Raw genomic sequence first — 17,978 nt, forward strand, 5'->3', positions numbered from 1 at the left:
CTTTCTGACTCAGGCCGCCTGAGCAAATCTCCTTGATCTCCCAAGAATCAATAAGAGCAGATCTGAGATCTGAGCTGCAAATAATTCACTTGTTGAAACCTGGAGGTGTTGGAGGGTTGTTTTTGTTGGATCCCGTTTTGTTTTGTCTTAATGAAGTGTGGTTCAAGAGACTGGCTGGCAGCCCAGGAAAACAGGCTCTGGGTGTTTCACCCACACACACACACACACACACACACACACACACACACACACACTGCTGGAGACGGAGCTGCAGCCGACTGATACTCAGAGCAGAGAGACTTGAGTGTTGAGCAGCAGGACGAAGGAGGCGATCGGTCCCTCTTCTACAACACTGACGCGTTAAGATTCAGTTTGTCGGCAGCATCATGTGACCTGAAGCAGTTTACCACCACGTTACGTTTTTATTATGAGGAGACGAAGATGAAAAGAGGTCAGAGAGAGAGAGAGAGCGATGAGGTCTTGATTTTCAAATTCAAACTCATTCTCTGATGTGTTTGATGTTTTTGATCCAGTGAAATGCGACGGTGGCGAACAAATCTGTAAAAACAAAAGACCAAAACCAACGACGTGTTTGTCTCTGAGGAAACGGCTCCATCGTCTAAAGGATTCACAATGTGGAGTTTCGATTAGCAGAAGTGTCGGTAATTAATAAAAAAACAAACAGGAAAAAGTAGTTCTTCTGAGTGGGGACTATTTCCTGAGGCGGATTAATCCACATGTGGCGCTCTAGTCGAGTCGTTAGAGTAGAGTAGAGTAGAGTAGAGAATACTTTATTCATCCCTAGCAGGGAAATTCAAGTTAGTCCAGTAGCTCACACAACAATGACACAGAAAAGATGAACACAAAAAACATTTTGACAAGTGTTATATAAAACGATTGCAGTAGGAACAAATGATCTCTTAAATCTTTCAGTTCTGCAGGTCAGGGAGATGAGCCTTTTGCTGCGGCTGCTCCTCTGACCTGAGAGGGTTGCACCGAGTCACTGATTAGAAAAATATAAAAGAATATTTCCAAGCTTTTTGAGAGGACACAGACTTCTTCGACTACTACTCCTTCTTCTTCTTCTACTTCTTCCCTACACACCTGTGAAAGAGCTTTATCAAACAACTGTTGTTGTTTTTAAATAATTCAGTTGTAAACGTTATAAAATCAGCTTCATCAGCTGACGACAGTGATGTGACCTCAGGAAACAGCTGATGTGTTTCATTTTGAAATGATTGAAAGAACAAATCCCATGTTCATCTATTCTCACAATTACATTTTAATAGCAGACGGTTCATTTTTTAATTTTTTTTTTATTGATTGATCCATTGACTGATATTTTTTGATCTATAGTCATTATAATCAGAGTCAGAATCAGTTTATTTGCCATTTGTGGAAGGAGACCACATTGGAAAAGGATTGTTAATAAGACAATCAATAAACAGATACAATAAATACAATAAAACAGGACAATTTGCCCCCATGGATAGGCTGACGGTCACCAAGAAAAAGAACAGCACATATAAAAAATGCATACTATGTAAAGTGCAAAGTGCCTGCCACTGTTGCCTGCAAGAACATAATTTATCATGGGGGAAAAAAAAATGAAATGCGCGATTTTTGTTTGTTCAGGCTACGCACAGCACTAGGAAAAAAACTGTTTGCATGCCTAGAGGAGGAGCATTTTATTAATGACGTGTTTGATTCGTAGTGTGTGTGTGTGTGTGTGTGAGCGTCTCTGTCAGGTGAGGGAGGACGTGACGATGTGGACGGAGCGGCGGCTCAATAACAAACAGAGTGGACAGGAACCAGTTTGTCTCTCTCAGAAGCGGCGACGCCTCCACATGTGGATGACAGATCACACGTGGAGGCTGCAGCCAGCTGTGGAGAGATTTATGGCTCCTGAAAGGTTAAACTCCCGGCTCCACTGAGCCGACCCGACTGAGAGTTCACTACATCTGTCACATGATACCACACGCACACACGCCGCACCGTGCCGCGCCGCGCCGCGCCTAGCCGCCTCTGACTTATGGTGCTGATTATCATTCATAGCAGCCGGCTGCTGCCAGAAGAGCATCCATTTAAAACAGTGTGTTACATCTGTCTCTACATAATATACATGCTACATCCCAGTGTGATGGTTGTTCACGCTGAGCAGCAGCAGAGATTCACACTGAATCACTCATCTGGACCAAGAGTCTGTCAACACAAACCTGCTCCGCTTCCACGTCTACCTCTCTTTTTCATCATTATTATTATTATTAATAATAATGATTATAATAAACTTAAACACAAAGCAGTTAAAGAGGAACTATGTAAGTCGCTTTATCGCTATTTTGGTCAATGTTTTCTCTAGGGCTGGGTTTAAAAAAACGATTTTTCTCATTCATATCGATCTTCATTTAAAGAGACAACAAGGAGTTTGTATTTGGTTATAAAAGAGTCTCATATTAATGTGGATGAATCTACGTTACCCACTTGTTAATGGGTCCATTTTCGATAAATATATTGTTTTGTCTTTATAGTTATTAGGGCTGACCCAAAAAAATCGAAGCTTCGTTCGTTGCCATGGTAATCGATCATGAAGTCCGTGATCGATTTTTTATTTTTTCCCCTTTTTACACCGGTTCTCATCGGCAATTGTTACATTGAAATGAACAGGCTACTTGGCATCCTGGAAACCTGCCTGATAAGTTTTGGAGACATGCAGTGTTTGTTTGCCATTCATTCATCTGTCGAAGCTTCGAATATGATCGATTGTATGTCCGCGAATAATCAAATAATCTAAATATGGTAATCGGGACACGCCATCCGATCGCCGTTTATGGTCGGAACTACGACGGTATCCGATCGTCTTCAAACCTCCGACTTTCATTCTTGATCAATGAAAACATTCTTGGCAAATGTTTTCGCTTTCGTCCGTCTTGCACCGGTCCAAGAATTTCACCTTGCGCGTGGAGGCTCATGGGAAATGTAGTGTGAAAACACTTTGCTTTCCAAAACTCCTCGTTGTCCCTTTTAAAAGATCTGATAACGATTCATAAAATCCTTAAATTGATCTTGATTAGTGGGTCTACACAACCTATTTTAAAAAGTTTTAATTAAAATCTTCAAATCAGGTGTAAATGTAAATGAGAGCTGGGGAAGAGGAGGAGGAGGAGGAGGAGGAGGAGGAGGAGGAGGGCTGAGCGACAACAGCTGATCCTGAGTCTGTTCGCTGTTCGCTCTGATCCTTCAGCTTCCCTCAAATGTTTGTAGCCGACAAGAGAAAGTTGAGCGCAGGACTGAATTGTAAATGGAGCTGAGCCGAGCTGCATGTTTTACTGATGAAGGTGAATCTGAACCACACGGAACAAAACCAGAACCCTGCCGCACATGTGTTTTACAAATCCCAGTGTGTGTGTGTGTGCGTGTGTTTAATCTGCTGCAGGCTGCTCAGTGAACTCTGTGTTTGCTGTCAGAGGTGAGTGTTAAAAATTCAAGGATTTCATCAGCCGTAACAAATCCCCCAACATTAAATCAGTGCTCAGCGCTGCTCAGCCACCCGCTCAATAATGCAAACTAAAACATAATGCAGCTAACAGGCCTGTTAGTCCGACTTCCCCCAGACTTACACCGCTGTTTCTTAAAGAGAGTCGATTTCCCGTTTCTCATGTAGATTTTGTGGCACAAAAGTAAAAACTGCGTGGACTCACTCCCTCTGACTCTGTGACCGCAGGTTTCCTGATCCTCATGGCGCCGCTGGACTTCGAGGTTTCCAGGGAGTACTTCCTGTCCGTGGAGGGGAGCCGGGGGAAGTCGTCCCTCAGCGACATCACCACGGTGATCATCAACGTGACGGACGTCAACGACAACGCGCCGGTGTTCGGACAGGGCGACTACAGCGCCGAGATATCGGAGGATCTGACGCCCGGAAGCCTGGTGATGAAGGTACAGGACACACACACACACACACACCCACACACACACACACACACACACACACACACACACTGTTACATACTACATGCCGCTGCATCTCAATAAACTAGAATATCATGGGAAAGTGCATTTCCATTTCAAATCAGTCAGACCCAACCAAGTATTGTACCAAATAAGAACCTGTTCTTAATGATTTTTCGCCTGGTTAAATAAAGGTTAAATAAATAAAAAATATTGAGTGCATATAGATGGACATACTTTATAGAAGGTCAACATTTCCATATTAAAATTGCTTTTTTTTTTTAATTGGTCTTTTGTAATATTCAATTTTTTTGAGATACTAAATTTTAGGTATTCATTAAATGTAAAAGGAAAAGAGAGAATATCATATACCATATGTTTAATTGATAAATGCAACGTTTCGACCAAAGTGGTTTTCCACAGGCAACTAGAGAACTGGCGTGACAGGTAGCAGGCATACTGTATATACTATAGGCTGAAGGCCTGATGACATTAATTAGACCTCTTAGCACCTCTGACATTAATTAGACGGGTGGGCTTCAAGTGAGCCATATATGGGCAACTATAGGCCACTTAGTATGCACAGAAGTCAACACATGTATTAAATGTAAGCCATAATCATTACAATGATAATTAATTAATTACAGTAATTCAATTAATCTATACAATGTATTAGTTTCACTTTTTGAATTGAGTTACTGACATGAATAAACTTTTCCATGATATTCTAATTTATTGAGATGCACCTGTACACTCACACATGCACAAACACACATAAATACACTGTATTTGTTTGTTTATTGGACTATAAAGGTTCAGTGGTGTCAGGGTCTGTGACATTCTGACTGCAGCAGATGAGCTTTTATTTTGAAAAGCATAAAGATCAGTACCTTATTGGTTGTAATCCATATATTGAAATCCAAATCTGCTGAAACCATGACTGAAGCTCCGGTTACAACCGATAATGCAGCAGCTGTTGATCCTGACACTAACATTAAATAAACTGTGTTAACAGACTGAAGTGAAGGTTCAAGGAAACACTTCACATCATCAGACAGACACAACAAAGATGTTGGTGATGCTCAGAGTCTTTGATCTGTCATTAAAAATACAGAAAATCAATTTGTCCATCAAGACGAGAGGAATATAAACATGTTCAGTGTTCAGCTTCATGAACAGGAGGAGAAAAAGAAAACACACTGACGACGATTAGATCTGGTGTTTGACCTAAATCCATCCAGGTTGTCGTCACGGTGACTGACAGCGGAGGTGAAGGTCACGTTACACAAATGAACAGTTTATCATCATGAGTTTCTTGAAGTGCACACGGAGCGACGCTCGTTCATCACCTGAGGAATCTTTAATTGAATCACTGAATTAAATTATTTTTACTTTAAATTAAATATATTTCCAAGGTTCAATTTAAATGAAGGATATTCCTGCTGCTTCGTTATCTGTTCCTCCAGAACGTTTACTGTGTTGAGCGCTCACAGACACACACACACACACACACACACACACACACACACACACTTGCAGTATATTTCTGTCTCTGTGGGAACACACTGACCCTTTGAGAGAACTGACCATTAAAGGAGAATTCCGGTCATTTTTGACCCCTAAATCGTTTTTTTGACTACTTTTTTTCTAGAAAATCTTTTACTTTTTTTTGGAGAATTCTTCTTGGAAATGTTTGAATGGTTTTGGAGAAATTGTTCCACTTTTTTTCAGAGAATTTCTCTATAATGTTTCCAAAAATTCACGTCGTTGGCCCTGATTTGAATGTTCAAAACTTTATTCAGTCTCAGAACAAATATTTGTGTATTTCTAGTAGAGGTCGACCGATTAATCGTTTTGGCCGATTAATCGGCGCCGATAGGACGTTTTACAAACTATCGGAATCAGCGGAACTTGGCTCCGATAGTGGCCGATGGCTGCAGTTTTTTCCACAGCGCCATCTGCTTCTTCCCTGCCGCTCTCTGTCTCTCTGATCACTGAGGGGCGGGGCTGCTCTTTACACACACACACACACAGAGCATGGGAGAGAGAGAGAGACAGCGGCAGCAGAGGAGAAGTGACCCAGGTGAGGGTACTGTAGGTGCGGTGCGACCGCACTAAGAGAGAGGCGGCAGGTGGAGGGGCTGACTGGAACCAAACTCTCTTGTTATTTAATGAGAAACACTGTAGTATTTTCTCTTAATCATATAAGGGTTCCTGCATAGATAATGTGGTGGCGGCTGCCACGCTAAATATCTCACCGCCACCAGCTCACGAGTCAGTGTTTTGTTTTGTTTTTTTCCTCTCCGGCTTTTTGTGCTTTTATTTTGAAAGGCTGATTAATCGGCTATCGGCTTTTTCCTGCTCCAAACTATCGTTATTATATCGGAATTTAAAAATCCACTATCGGTCGACCTCTAATTTCTAGTGTTTTGTCCAATGGGGGTCCGTGGTATAATCCGTGTCAGTTTTGGGGTCCTTCATGTAAAATTGTTTCAGAACCACTGGTGTAGAGTATAAACAGTGGCTACATGCAAAAACACAAAGTTTATAATATTTATACTGTACACTATATGAGTTCAGTGGTGTCTCTAAGGATTCCAGTCATGTACCATAGATATTTGATTGTTTTCTGAGTGTTTGTTGTGGTTGAAAGAATTGCCCCCATAGGTTAGCGTTGTGGCTATCGCTAGCGCCGTCTAGCCATGGTGTAACTCAAAAATGACCGGAATTCTCCTTTAAGTCCTCACTCTGCACACACACATATCACAGGTGTGAAGGTAAGACATACAAAGGTTTTACAAACACACACACCTCAACACAAACAGGAAAATTAATGAATAAAACAAAAAGTTTTAGACAGAAACGCTGAGTTCAGTTCAACATAAGAGAAACAATACTTTGATAATTAGATGCACAACAGAAACAACACGGCAGAACGAGATGATCTGGCAACATGTCAGAGACACTCATGTACACACACACACACACACACACACAGCGGCTACATGTCAGCCGTCATCTGTCAGGCCGGCAGCAGAGATAACGCAGCAATAACACAGCTCAGTGGCTCCGTGATGGTCACACCACGGCTCCATGATGAGGCTGTAATCACATGGCTTCATAGCTGACATTTCTCTTCCCCCTCCGTCCCTGCTTCCACACACACACACACACACACGTCTTCACCATCTAACTGCTCCGTCCATCCGTCAGTGAGAGAACGATATGATTCGTTGTTGTTACTGAGCTGAAGGAGGAAGAGGAGGACGAAAGAGAGACGTGTCGTTTGCCCGTCTTCGTCTTCTTTGTCTTCTTCTTTTGTTTGATTTGTTTGAAAGAGTTTTTGGGCTCAGTGATAATGTTTGATTAAATGTTGATCTCTGTGAGAAAAGACAAAATAACCTGAGACAAAGGGAACAAACTGTTTTTGTTGTCAAAGAAAAGAAGAAAAGCTGACGACGTCACAGAAACAAGATTCAAAGTGTTTCATTCAAAATGAATGAGCTCAAAGAGCTGAAGGTAAAACTACAATAAGAATATGAAATTATTAAAGCAGATATCAGTGGAATGTTTTTGTTAATATAAGTCCTAAATAGTCCTATTTTCCGTCAGCAATCACTTACATGAAGTATTTCAGCCTAAACACGAGTCTCTCCGTCACTCTGCTCTGCTGTAACCCGAGGAGAAAATTTTCCTTGTGGGATACAAGTGTTATCCAATGAGGGGAGAGAACGGCATGAAGGGCTGTGTGTGCAGCCAAGGGATGCGCGTGAATGTGGTGACGTAGCACGAGGACCAATTGATGCCTGACAAGGGCGGGGGCTGCTAACTCATGGTGCGTTCAAGGAAACTCGTACTTTGTGTTTTTCCTTCCTGTGAAGTCATACCAGTTCGATCTGGTACGAGTTCACGGGTCGGAAGTTACGAGTGGCCGTTATAGGGAACTTTCACAGACAACAGGACGGTAAAAACACGAGCTACGGGTTACCTGGAACGCTACCAAGTCGTAGTTGTGACTTGAAGCTGTAACTTACGGTTTCAAAAGCCTGCCTTGAACACAGCATTAGCCGAAACGGCCGTGCCACTGATATCTGCTTTAAAGGAGCAAAAGTCGTTAAGTTAATATAATCATTAGGAGTGTCCTCGACTAAGGATTTTCATAGTCGAATCTGATTTGTCAGATTTTGTCTTTAGTCGACTAATCATCGAATCATGTCGTTTTTTCCGTCATTGATTCAAGATCTCATTTGCGTCTTTATAAAAGTAACTGCTTAACAGGAAAAGTAATTATTGCGTTACTATAAATGCTCAAATATGTCAAATTACTAGGACTCGCCCCCCCCCAACCCGAACCTCCTGTTTATCTGGAACTACGTAACCACCTCTTCCACACACCACTGATCCAAACCAGGGTTATTATTATATTTAACTCAAACTAAAGTGAATGTCAGGTAACATCAGCTTAGTTTTAGTTTTGTTAGAGATGTGTAAAGCTGCAGGAAGAAAACACTACAGCTCAATATGGGACGACTTGGAGTCCGACCCACAGGGAGATAATAACCTGATGAGGAAGTTCATCTTCAGAGAGGCTTTCTCCTAATACCTGAAAAACTAAGACTAAGACTAGATTAAAAATAAAAACTAAACAAATACTGCTTAAACATTTGTTGAACTAACTAAAACTAAACTGAAATAAAAAAGCAAACTAAAATAACCTTGATCCAAACATCTGGTAGGTCTGTGCCGAGGAAGAGCCGACTGAGTGAGTTGGTTAGTTCCAGATTAACGGCTTTTTTCTGACCAGTTGATGAACTGAAACAAAATGCGTGAATAACTTTCACTTTAACAGGTGTATTATTTTGTGACGGGACTTCTTGAGTCAGGTAACGGCACACTTTATTGTCTGTGACACTAGCGCTGTTATAACGGGGGAAACAGGAACTTTTTTGATTAATCGTGACTGAAAAAAGTAACACCGTTTATTTTCTTTCCATCACTGCAAATCAAAAGAAAAAAGGAGGACCTGAGAGAGAGTTTGTGAACGTGGAGCAAAGCATCATGGTCCTTCTCCCTGTGTTTCGCTGCAGGTCACGGCCACGGACGACGACGGCCCCGTCAACAACCTGCTGCGTTACTCCATCGTGAGCGGAGACGCCATGCAGCAGTTCAGCATCGACCCACGCAGCGGAGAGATCACCGTCAGGACGGCGGTGGACAGAGAGGAGGTCAGTGTTTGTCTGCTTGTTCGTCAGCTGTACTGTTCAGTTTTAGCCATTACTTCATTATATGAGCAATGGCTATTTCCCTGGAGTCCAGCACATCAGTTACAAATATAGTAAAAACAATCTAAAACCACACTACAATTACCAATATATTGAAAGAATTTGTTAAACAGTTTAAAGATCTGCAGATACAACACAATACTTAAAGGTCCAGTGTGTAATACCGGTAATTGTCAAGGTTTATTGGCAAAATCTGAATATACTACCTATGAATATATTTATATAAGTGTATAATCACTATAAAATAAAATTGGTATGGTTTCCGTAGCCTTATAATTATTCTTTTATATATATACAGTATATAGCAAGGGTCTTGCTTTAGAGAGTGTCGCCATCTTGCGCCGCCATGTTTGTACGGCAGCCCGAACGGAAAATCTAGCCAGTCAGAGAGACAACTAGATTATCTCCTTTCTTTCTTTCTTTCTTTCTTTCTTTCTTTCTTTCTTTCTTTCTTTCTTTCTTTCTTTCTTTCTTTTTTTAACCTTTTTTTTAAGATCTCGAGGATCATTCAGGGTAAACCCCTCGTTTCCAATTACGTCGAGGGCACATCAAATCAAAACAGTCGCATAAATCACAGTCATACAAATCAAATCAGCAGTCACACAGAGCACAATCACACATCATCAACAAAAACACTTTAAAACACATTTTTCAGTTTATTTTTAAAACTACTTTTGCTTGGTGGAAGAAGCCTGTTCCACTCTCAACAGGTGTAAACACCAAACCAACCCAACCCAACCCTCCTCTGTCTCCTCTCCATCCAGACTCCTCACTACTCCCTGACCGTGCAGGCGGCAGACGAAGGAGATCCTCCGCTGTCGTCCGCCGTCCTCATCACCATCACCGTCGCCGACGTCAACGACAACCCGCCGGTCTTCTCCCAGGTCAACCACAGTCTGACGCTGCAGGTACGTCGCCATGTTTTAACGTCACACCTGCACTTCTCCACTCACAGCAGGTCCAGGAAGAAGAAGGAGGAGGCATTGTCGGAGGAGCCGGTGCATCATGGGAGTTGAGCCCTATTCGCACGGGATTAGTTTTACCTGGGGACCTCTGGTAATTTGAAATAATTGCGGAGGACATCTGTGATCTTAATCCCGTGCGAATGCGCCATGTCAGTAATTTGTAAAGTAAAAATTCCCCTGCAAACTACCTACTATATTTCACCGAAGACCGACGACCCGTGGTAAAACTAGTCCCGTGCGAATCTGCATCACAGTGATTGAGGGGCATTTTTTGTTTTTGTTGTGTTTATTGTTCGCCTTTTCTACTTCTTCCCCGGTTGAAACCATACTGTACGGGTTGAAACATGGAGGCTGCGATGGAAATTATGAGCGGCATTTTCAAAGGTGTTTTAGGTGCAAACACGGGCTCATAATAAACAGCTCAGATCCATAAAAAGAGAAATAGAAATTTAGGAGGATATTGACATGGATGACATGCGGCTTTCAACAGGCTTAATACAAATGCCATGACGGCCTGTTATTGCAACAACTGCGCTGTTGCGAAGTCACGTTGCTGCTTTGACATTTTATTTACATTTGCAGCGGATGTTACGACTTGCACAGCTTTGACGTCATATCGGAGCCTTAATGTCAGTAAAATACAGACTTCACTTTTCCCGTGCGAATGCACCACAAGAAACACAGACATGGGGGGGTAATTTACAAATTACCAGACATCCCCAGGTAATACTAATCCCGTGCGAATAGGGCTTTACTCTCAACAGGAAGTGCTGACTTTAGAAAACTTCAACTTTTTAAAAATCCCACTGTTTCTTCTCTATTTAATTAAATCTTGAGCGCAACTGAATGGTTCATTTAAACCAGTCATAAAAACGTTTCATCCCATTTGCTTTCAAAACAATCCATCAAGCGTTTGCCCGGTCGTCGTTTTGCCTTAAATTCTGTTGTTATTAATTGATTTGGCGCCTGCAGGACACCGTAGGCGCCTCCCTCAGATTGTTTTCAGGGTGTTTTTGTGGTTGAGAGAGAGAAAAAGCAGCGTTGTGTTGTGCTGTGTTGTGTTGTGTTCAGGAACCAGCCACTTTCACAGCCCGCAGCAGTTCAACAACTGTCGGCCGCCCCCCCGCCGCCGCTGTCGGAGGCAAAACGCCGACCTCACACAAACAAACCGCATCGACACAAAGTCAACAAGTGAAATGTAAAATAACAAATTCACCCGCAGTCGTCTGTTCATCAGCTCCAACAAAACACCCCCTGGTTTCCAGAGAGGAGGAGGAGGAGGAGGAGGGAGAGGGGAAGAGGGAGAGAGGCAGCGGCTGCATTCATGTGTGAAATTTGACAACTCAATAAAAAAGTCTGAGCAGGAGTCGAAGTTCTCGGAGAGTTCAACAACTTGAAGATGCAGGTTTTCGCCGCGGGGGTCGGGTCAGGAGCCGATGGAGACGGATCAGCTGACGACTGGAGAGAATGAAAGAGAAACCGCCACAGATCAAACTGTCCGTCCGTCCGTATCGTTATGACTCTACACGGCTCTGGAGCTCACTGAGGACGATGTGATGATGTCAGAGAGAAGCTCATGAAAACTAAAGAGAGAGAGAGAGTTTCCCTGTGTGGATCAAAGCAGCAGGAAGATCGGCTCTGTGTGTGTGTGTGAGAGAGAGAGTGTCTCTCTTCCCTTAACACTAGCACTCACCTTGACGATGGAGTGAGAAGTAGAGACCGTACACTACGCAATGGGACACCACTTGACGTAGGAGCCACAACCTGTAGTGGGTTTCCATGGTTTCCATTCATGTTTGCAGTGGAAAAACTATTGCACACCGGTAGGCAGAAAGGTGCGTCGGAGGAGGAGAAAGACTAGGCGAAGAAACTCCCGAACACTTTTCCTCTTACTTGCAATATTATTTATTGTTAAAAGGCCGACGTTTCGGTTATGTAACCCTCTTCGGGGCGTCAAACGTTCCCTTCATGTTTGAAAATGCCGTCTCCAGCTGTTCGTGTGGCCTTTAATGATCTTCCTTCGTTTGACAAATCAATGACGAAGAAATGCAGGAAACAGAAGGTGGCGAATCTGGCGATAATGCGCCTAAAAAGCTGGTGGCACCCACAATAACGGAAAGAGTTCACAAAGTATCGTGGGTCATTTCATCTTTCACTATTTTCGAAGTCTACCTCCGACCTCCCTTTGATTTAAAGGAGAATTCCGGTCATTTTTGACCCCTAAATCGTTGTCCTAGGGTCAAAATCGAGTGGAAGTGGGGGAAATGGGACAGGGCCTGTGTGTTTCATTTCATTTCATAACCTTTATTTAAACTCAGAGATATATTGAGGAGTAACCTCATTTACAAAGTTTGTGTGTGAAGGAGTGAAAGAGAGGTACACACAATAAAGTCTGACCTGAGAACTGTATGAAAGGTGTGTGTGTGTGTGTGTGTGTGTGTGTGTGTGTGTGTGTTGCTTGCAGGACGTCAGTTGCACCTTTTCACCTAACATCCCATAATAACAGGGCCGACGCCGCCGGTGTGGAAAAACTTTTAACAGGCGATTTAACCTCCTCTTCTGTGTGAGAGAGTTTGTGACGTCGCTGCCTGCAGGCCTGTGTGTGCATGTGTGTGTGTGTGTGTGTGTGTTTGTGCGTTGCCAGTGTGGCAGTGATGTCATCACCTCGCTCTTCCAGCTATGGTTTTGGACGCCGCCCGCTGTCAATTAAAACTCGTCTCTGCCAGTTCTCCATCGTTGCCAGCGACGGTGCCGCGGCAACAGCCAGCGGCGGCGGCGGCAGCTCGGCCTCGTGGTGAAGGAAGCGGCGTCGGGCAGATGGTTGTTACTCCGACCCAGAGAGGAGCTGTCAGTCTGGGTGCAGGTGTTTGCACGCCGGTGGCAGCGTCGTCTCTCTGACAGCCAGTCGCTGTCGGACGCCAACCTCGGCGACTGGCTCAACTGTCGCCGGCGCTCTGCGGAGAGTTTGAGCTCCTCTCTAACAGCAGCAGATGGAAAGGTGATGTGGAGAGGGAGCGGTGATAAATCATCACTTGATACCTGCGCTCCTGGAAAACGCTGACTGGAAGTTTGTCTTCACTTCAACACGTCACACAGACACATGAATAATCACATGAATGTGAACACATTTCACTCCCCAAATTTGAGAGAATTAAACTCCACTTAGGTTCCCGATGTGTTTGGTTCTGCTGCCGTCGACGGCTCTGAGGAAGACGAATTACAGAATGAAATCAGTTTTGACTGCAGCAACGGCTCATCTTCACCACAGAGAGGATGTGATGTGTCGTGAACTTCATTTCCACCGCAGGAACTTTCTCCAGGAACTTCCAATCACAAGAACCGGGATTTAAAGGGGACATATTATAGAAATGTCACTTTCTGAAGGCTCTTTAACATATGTGTTTGTCTTCCGGCCCCCAAAATGTGAGAATCAGTCATTTTCAGTCTCCTGAGGTTGAAATGGCTTTTTCATAAATTAATATAAATAGTCAAAAATAATGTGATAAGATTTTATTTAAATAAAATTAAATCGAAAATATAATTTGAATGCATTTCCACAATACAGCAGCTTCCTTGTAGTCTGAACACACAAAGAAAAAGAAAAGGCCTATAGCCTACTTAAAGGTGACCTTGTTAATTTCTCAAAAAAAAAACGTAAGAAAAGTATTGTGCTTTAAAATAAAATAAATCGCTGTATCTGTATGTGAACAACATCATCAAACTTGAATGAATTATCAATTCAGAATCGTCCCATTAAGAATCTCGATGCATCTTTGCAACGATTATTTTCGGCATAGCTAGAACCAGCCGTTCTGAAGTTTGATCCTTGGGGTATTTAGACCAAAGCATGTCACCTGGGAACTATTTTAATTTGTGGAAAAGGTGCATAATATGTCTGCTTTAAATTTAGATCTTGGTTAATTGATCTACCCACAAAAACGTTCCTGGTCAGAAGGAGTTTCAAGATCTTCGGTCAACATCTCTGATTGGTCGAGTACTCTCTGCACTTTATTTCACCCAGAAGCTGCATCTGCACGACGACGGTTTTGTTTCAATCCAAGACTCTTCTTTCATTGTGATTCGAGAAGAACCCTACCTCAGAAGAAAAGTGTACGGCAGACGCATGGACAACGAGCTCCAGGCTTCACTCGGCATTTATGAGAGAGATGATTTCCAGCGGGGAAACGGGGAATCAGTGACCCACGATGATGGAAATCTTCCCGTGACTGGAGGCCGCGGTGGAAATGCAGATGAAGATGGACGACAGGAAGCGTTTTTCAGTTTGTGAAGAAACGTGGAGCTGAAAGAGAAAAAGCTCCTTTACTGGACATCACGTATTCTCTCCATGTGCGAGTCGCTGCCTCCTGCTGCATCCCAATCGCCCACAAAGAAATAAAGCATGTGAACCTCCCCCATCATTAATGCTGTGCTCAAACCAGTGACCTGCACAACCCCAACACACACACACACTTGTCTTGAACTTTCCTTGGTGGTCCAGGAGTGTGTTTTGAAGGACGGTGCTTTAATTGAAATTTTAAAAACAGAGGTGTTTCATGTTTCAGTCCATTAACTCCAAACTGTGAGTCGACTCCTGAAGCTCGCTCCAAGTTTTTAGATTGATAACCTACAACTCCAAATCAGTAGCGCAAGAAAATCAACATGCAGAGCTCTTTAAGGCTGCGGGTAGGTGATCCATCACCGTGATCGGACCTGTACTGGTGCCGAGAGGAATGAAGTTCAATTTATTTATCTTTTTTTATTTTGGCTCGCAGCCCCCACACACAGATCTCAGGAGCATTTAACGCACGCGTAAAGTGTGTTTTAGATAAGATTAGTAAAAAACCAGAAAAGCAGTAAGAACTATTCATAACATAGGATATAGAGAACACACTAACAGGTTGTTTATTGAATCATTAATACTGAAACACAAAGATTTAGTTGAAACACAGACACTGGCTGCAATGTTTAAAGCAAAAAATAGAATATTACCAGAAAATCTACAAAAATAGTTTGTTTTAAATGAACACCGGGAGAAAATTTCATTTCAGACACAAGTTTGCACCAGAAATAACAATTAGAACTTATGACAAAAGTAATTAATGACTCGCAAACTCTTTTTATTGATGCAAAAATGTCAGATTGAAACTTTGTTTGTGTGTTTTGTTTTGTTTTGTTTGCTCAGTGACTGATTTACGCATTATTTCAGAATAACTATGTCCTGAGTGACGGGCAGGCGATATAAGATGTATCTTCTCCCTCCTCCTTTCCAACCAGGGAATAAGAAACTGTTGTGTGTTTTGGAAAAAGTTGTGAAATGACCTCGACTGGAGCAAATAAAAAAAAAGAAATGAAAACTAATAGAGATGAATGAATGAATGAACTTTGTGTCCTGCAGGAGGGCGAGTCGGTCGGCAGCACCATCCTCCAGCTGGTGGTGATGGACAAGGACACGCCCAAGAACGGCCCGCCTTTCTCCTTCCACATCGTCAGCGGCAACGAAGACCGGCGTTTCCACGTGGACCAGGGCGGCCTGCTGTCGCTCTCGGCGCCGCTCAGGAAGAAGGTCAAACCCAGACATCAGCTCAAGATACAGGTGAGGCGACAGCGGAGACAAACGATCCACTCCCACATCTGTCACATCTCAACACTTCACCCTGGAGTTTCCCTTCACGTCTCTGTGGGAGACTAGTGAATATAAAATGAAAATGTCACAGGCTCTGTCACACTCTGAGGAAGCTGATGTCCAGATATTTTGGTGCTAGTTCAGTGATGAGTCTCTCGTGGCTGTGAAGTCACTTCTCCTCTGTATGAACAGTTTGAGCTGTAAATTCATACCACACCTGATGATACACTGTAAAAACTCAACTTCTTTCCAAGAATATTGTTGCATTTCTTGTCAAAATGTCTCATTTCTAGTCAAAACTAATGTCTTTCCACTTAAAATAAGAAAATATACTTGTTTTTAGAACATTTTCACTTGTTTCAAACAAATTTTCACTTGAAATAAGTTGAAAATCTGCCAGTAAAAGCAAGTTCTTTGTGTTCAAGTTGAGCTATTTCTTATACACTGCAAAAACTCAAAATCTTACGAAGAATATTTGTCTTATTTTTAGTCAAAATGTAATTTCTTGTCAAAACAAATCTCATTATACCTAACATAAGATTCATCACATAAAAAGTAGCTTGCTTTTAGACACTTTTTACTTCTTTCAAGCATATTTTCACTTAAAATTAGTAGAAAAATCTGATAGTGGAGCAAGTTTTTCTTTCTTATTATAAACACACAAAGAACTTGCTTTCACTATCAGATTTTTCTACTTATTTCAAGTGAAAATATACTTAAAAGAAGTAAAAAGTGTCTAAAAACAAGCTACTTTTTAATGTGATGAGTCTTATTTTAGGTATAATGTGATCTGTTTTGACTAGAAAAGACATTTTGACAAGAAATAAGACAAATTATCTTGGTAAGATTTTGAGTTTTTGCAGTGTGTAAGAAGCAAGAGCTCAACTTGAATCCTTAATCACCTTCCTTCAGTTTAAAGCTCCCTTAATAAAAACTGAAGGAACAAAAAGGTTATCGAGAGGTCAGAGTGTTCACGGCCGTTTGAGATGATGAAATGAAGACGTTTCTGAGTTCAGCTGAATATGCACATGAGTGGGCGACTGTGTTTCATGGATTTCGAGTTATGATATTCAGATACAAGAGAGAGAGAGAGTTTTCCTCTGGTCCAACTCCACAACGTTTAGAGAATCGCTGCACACAAACAGGAGAGAGGAGGACGGAGACGTCATCAGTATCAAAGTGAAACTAACCACTCAGTGTTAGAGAACTGTGACTCATCAGGGTTTTTTTTTGTTCCTTCACGTCTCTGACGTTGTGTCAATTAAAACGATAGAGGAGCAGAAATATACAGACGTATAGTTTTCACACGTGCAGCACAGTATGGGCAGGCTGCTTCTTCAGACTTTCTTACCCTGTCGCCTGGCAGAGGACTGAACCGCCGCTGATCATGCCGTTTAGTCTAGTTTTATTTATTTGCACCATATAAATCAAGGACAATTATAAAAACGGAAATGAAACAAGAATAGGAAGATCGGGGGAGGTTAAAAACCCCATATGGGCTTATACAAAACACCTCCCTCAAAAATATGCAAAGATTCAAAAACAATTCAACAACAACAACAAAAAAGAAAGCAACACAAGTGCCTTTTTATAACAAAAAGAGTCAAAATGTGCAATGTGTGTAAAAAGATGAGTGGGTGAGCATGTATACACTGCAAAAACTCAAAATCTTTCCAAGAATATTTGTCTAATTTCTTGTCAAAATGTCTCATTTCTAGTCAAAACTAATCTCTCTCTTTCCACTTGAAATAAGACTCATCGCCTGAAAATTAACTTGTTTTTAGATCATTTTCACTTGTTGTTGTTTTTTTGTGTGTTTATAATAAGAAAGAAAAACTCTACTGTCACATTTTTCTACTTATTTCAAGTGAAAATAGGCTTGAAAGAAATAAAAAGTGTCTAAAACAAGTTAATAGTCTTATTTTAAGTTTAATAAGATTTGTTTTGACTAGAAATAAGGACAAATACGCTTGGTAAGATTTTGAGTTTTTGCAGTGTAGATTCACCTGGAGTCTGATCTAATGATAAATATACTAGGAAAAGAAACTATTGATTGAAACTAGAGATTCAGAAGTTATTGAGAATTATCAGTACATCACAGTTAGAAAAAAAAAAAAAAAGGATCAATATCAGTTTAATATCGGTCTGTTTGATCCGTGTGAG

General features: G+C 41.9%; 1 protein-coding gene across 2 annotated transcripts in view; it reads left to right on the forward strand.

Moving 5' to 3' along the window:
- fat2 (FAT atypical cadherin 2) overlaps positions 1-17,978 on the forward strand; it is a 143,973-nt gene that overhangs the window by 81,912 nt on the left and 44,083 nt on the right. For both annotated transcript variants that reach the window (XM_085788951.1, XM_085788952.1), the window contains exons 17-20: positions 3,722-3,933; positions 9,033-9,170; positions 9,992-10,135; positions 15,588-15,785. In XM_085788951.1, the coding sequence (XP_085645077.1) occupies positions 3,722-3,933; positions 9,033-9,170; positions 9,992-10,135; positions 15,588-15,785 (692 nt within the window). The remainder of the gene's footprint in view (positions 1-3,721; positions 3,934-9,032; positions 9,171-9,991; positions 10,136-15,587; positions 15,786-17,978) is intronic.

The sequence above is a fragment of the Trachurus japonicus genome, chromosome 10 (genome assembly GCF_045865225.1).
Source record: "Trachurus japonicus isolate A0001 chromosome 10, Traja_1.0".
Classification (NCBI taxonomy): Eukaryota; Metazoa; Chordata; class Actinopteri; order Carangiformes; family Carangidae; genus Trachurus; species Trachurus japonicus.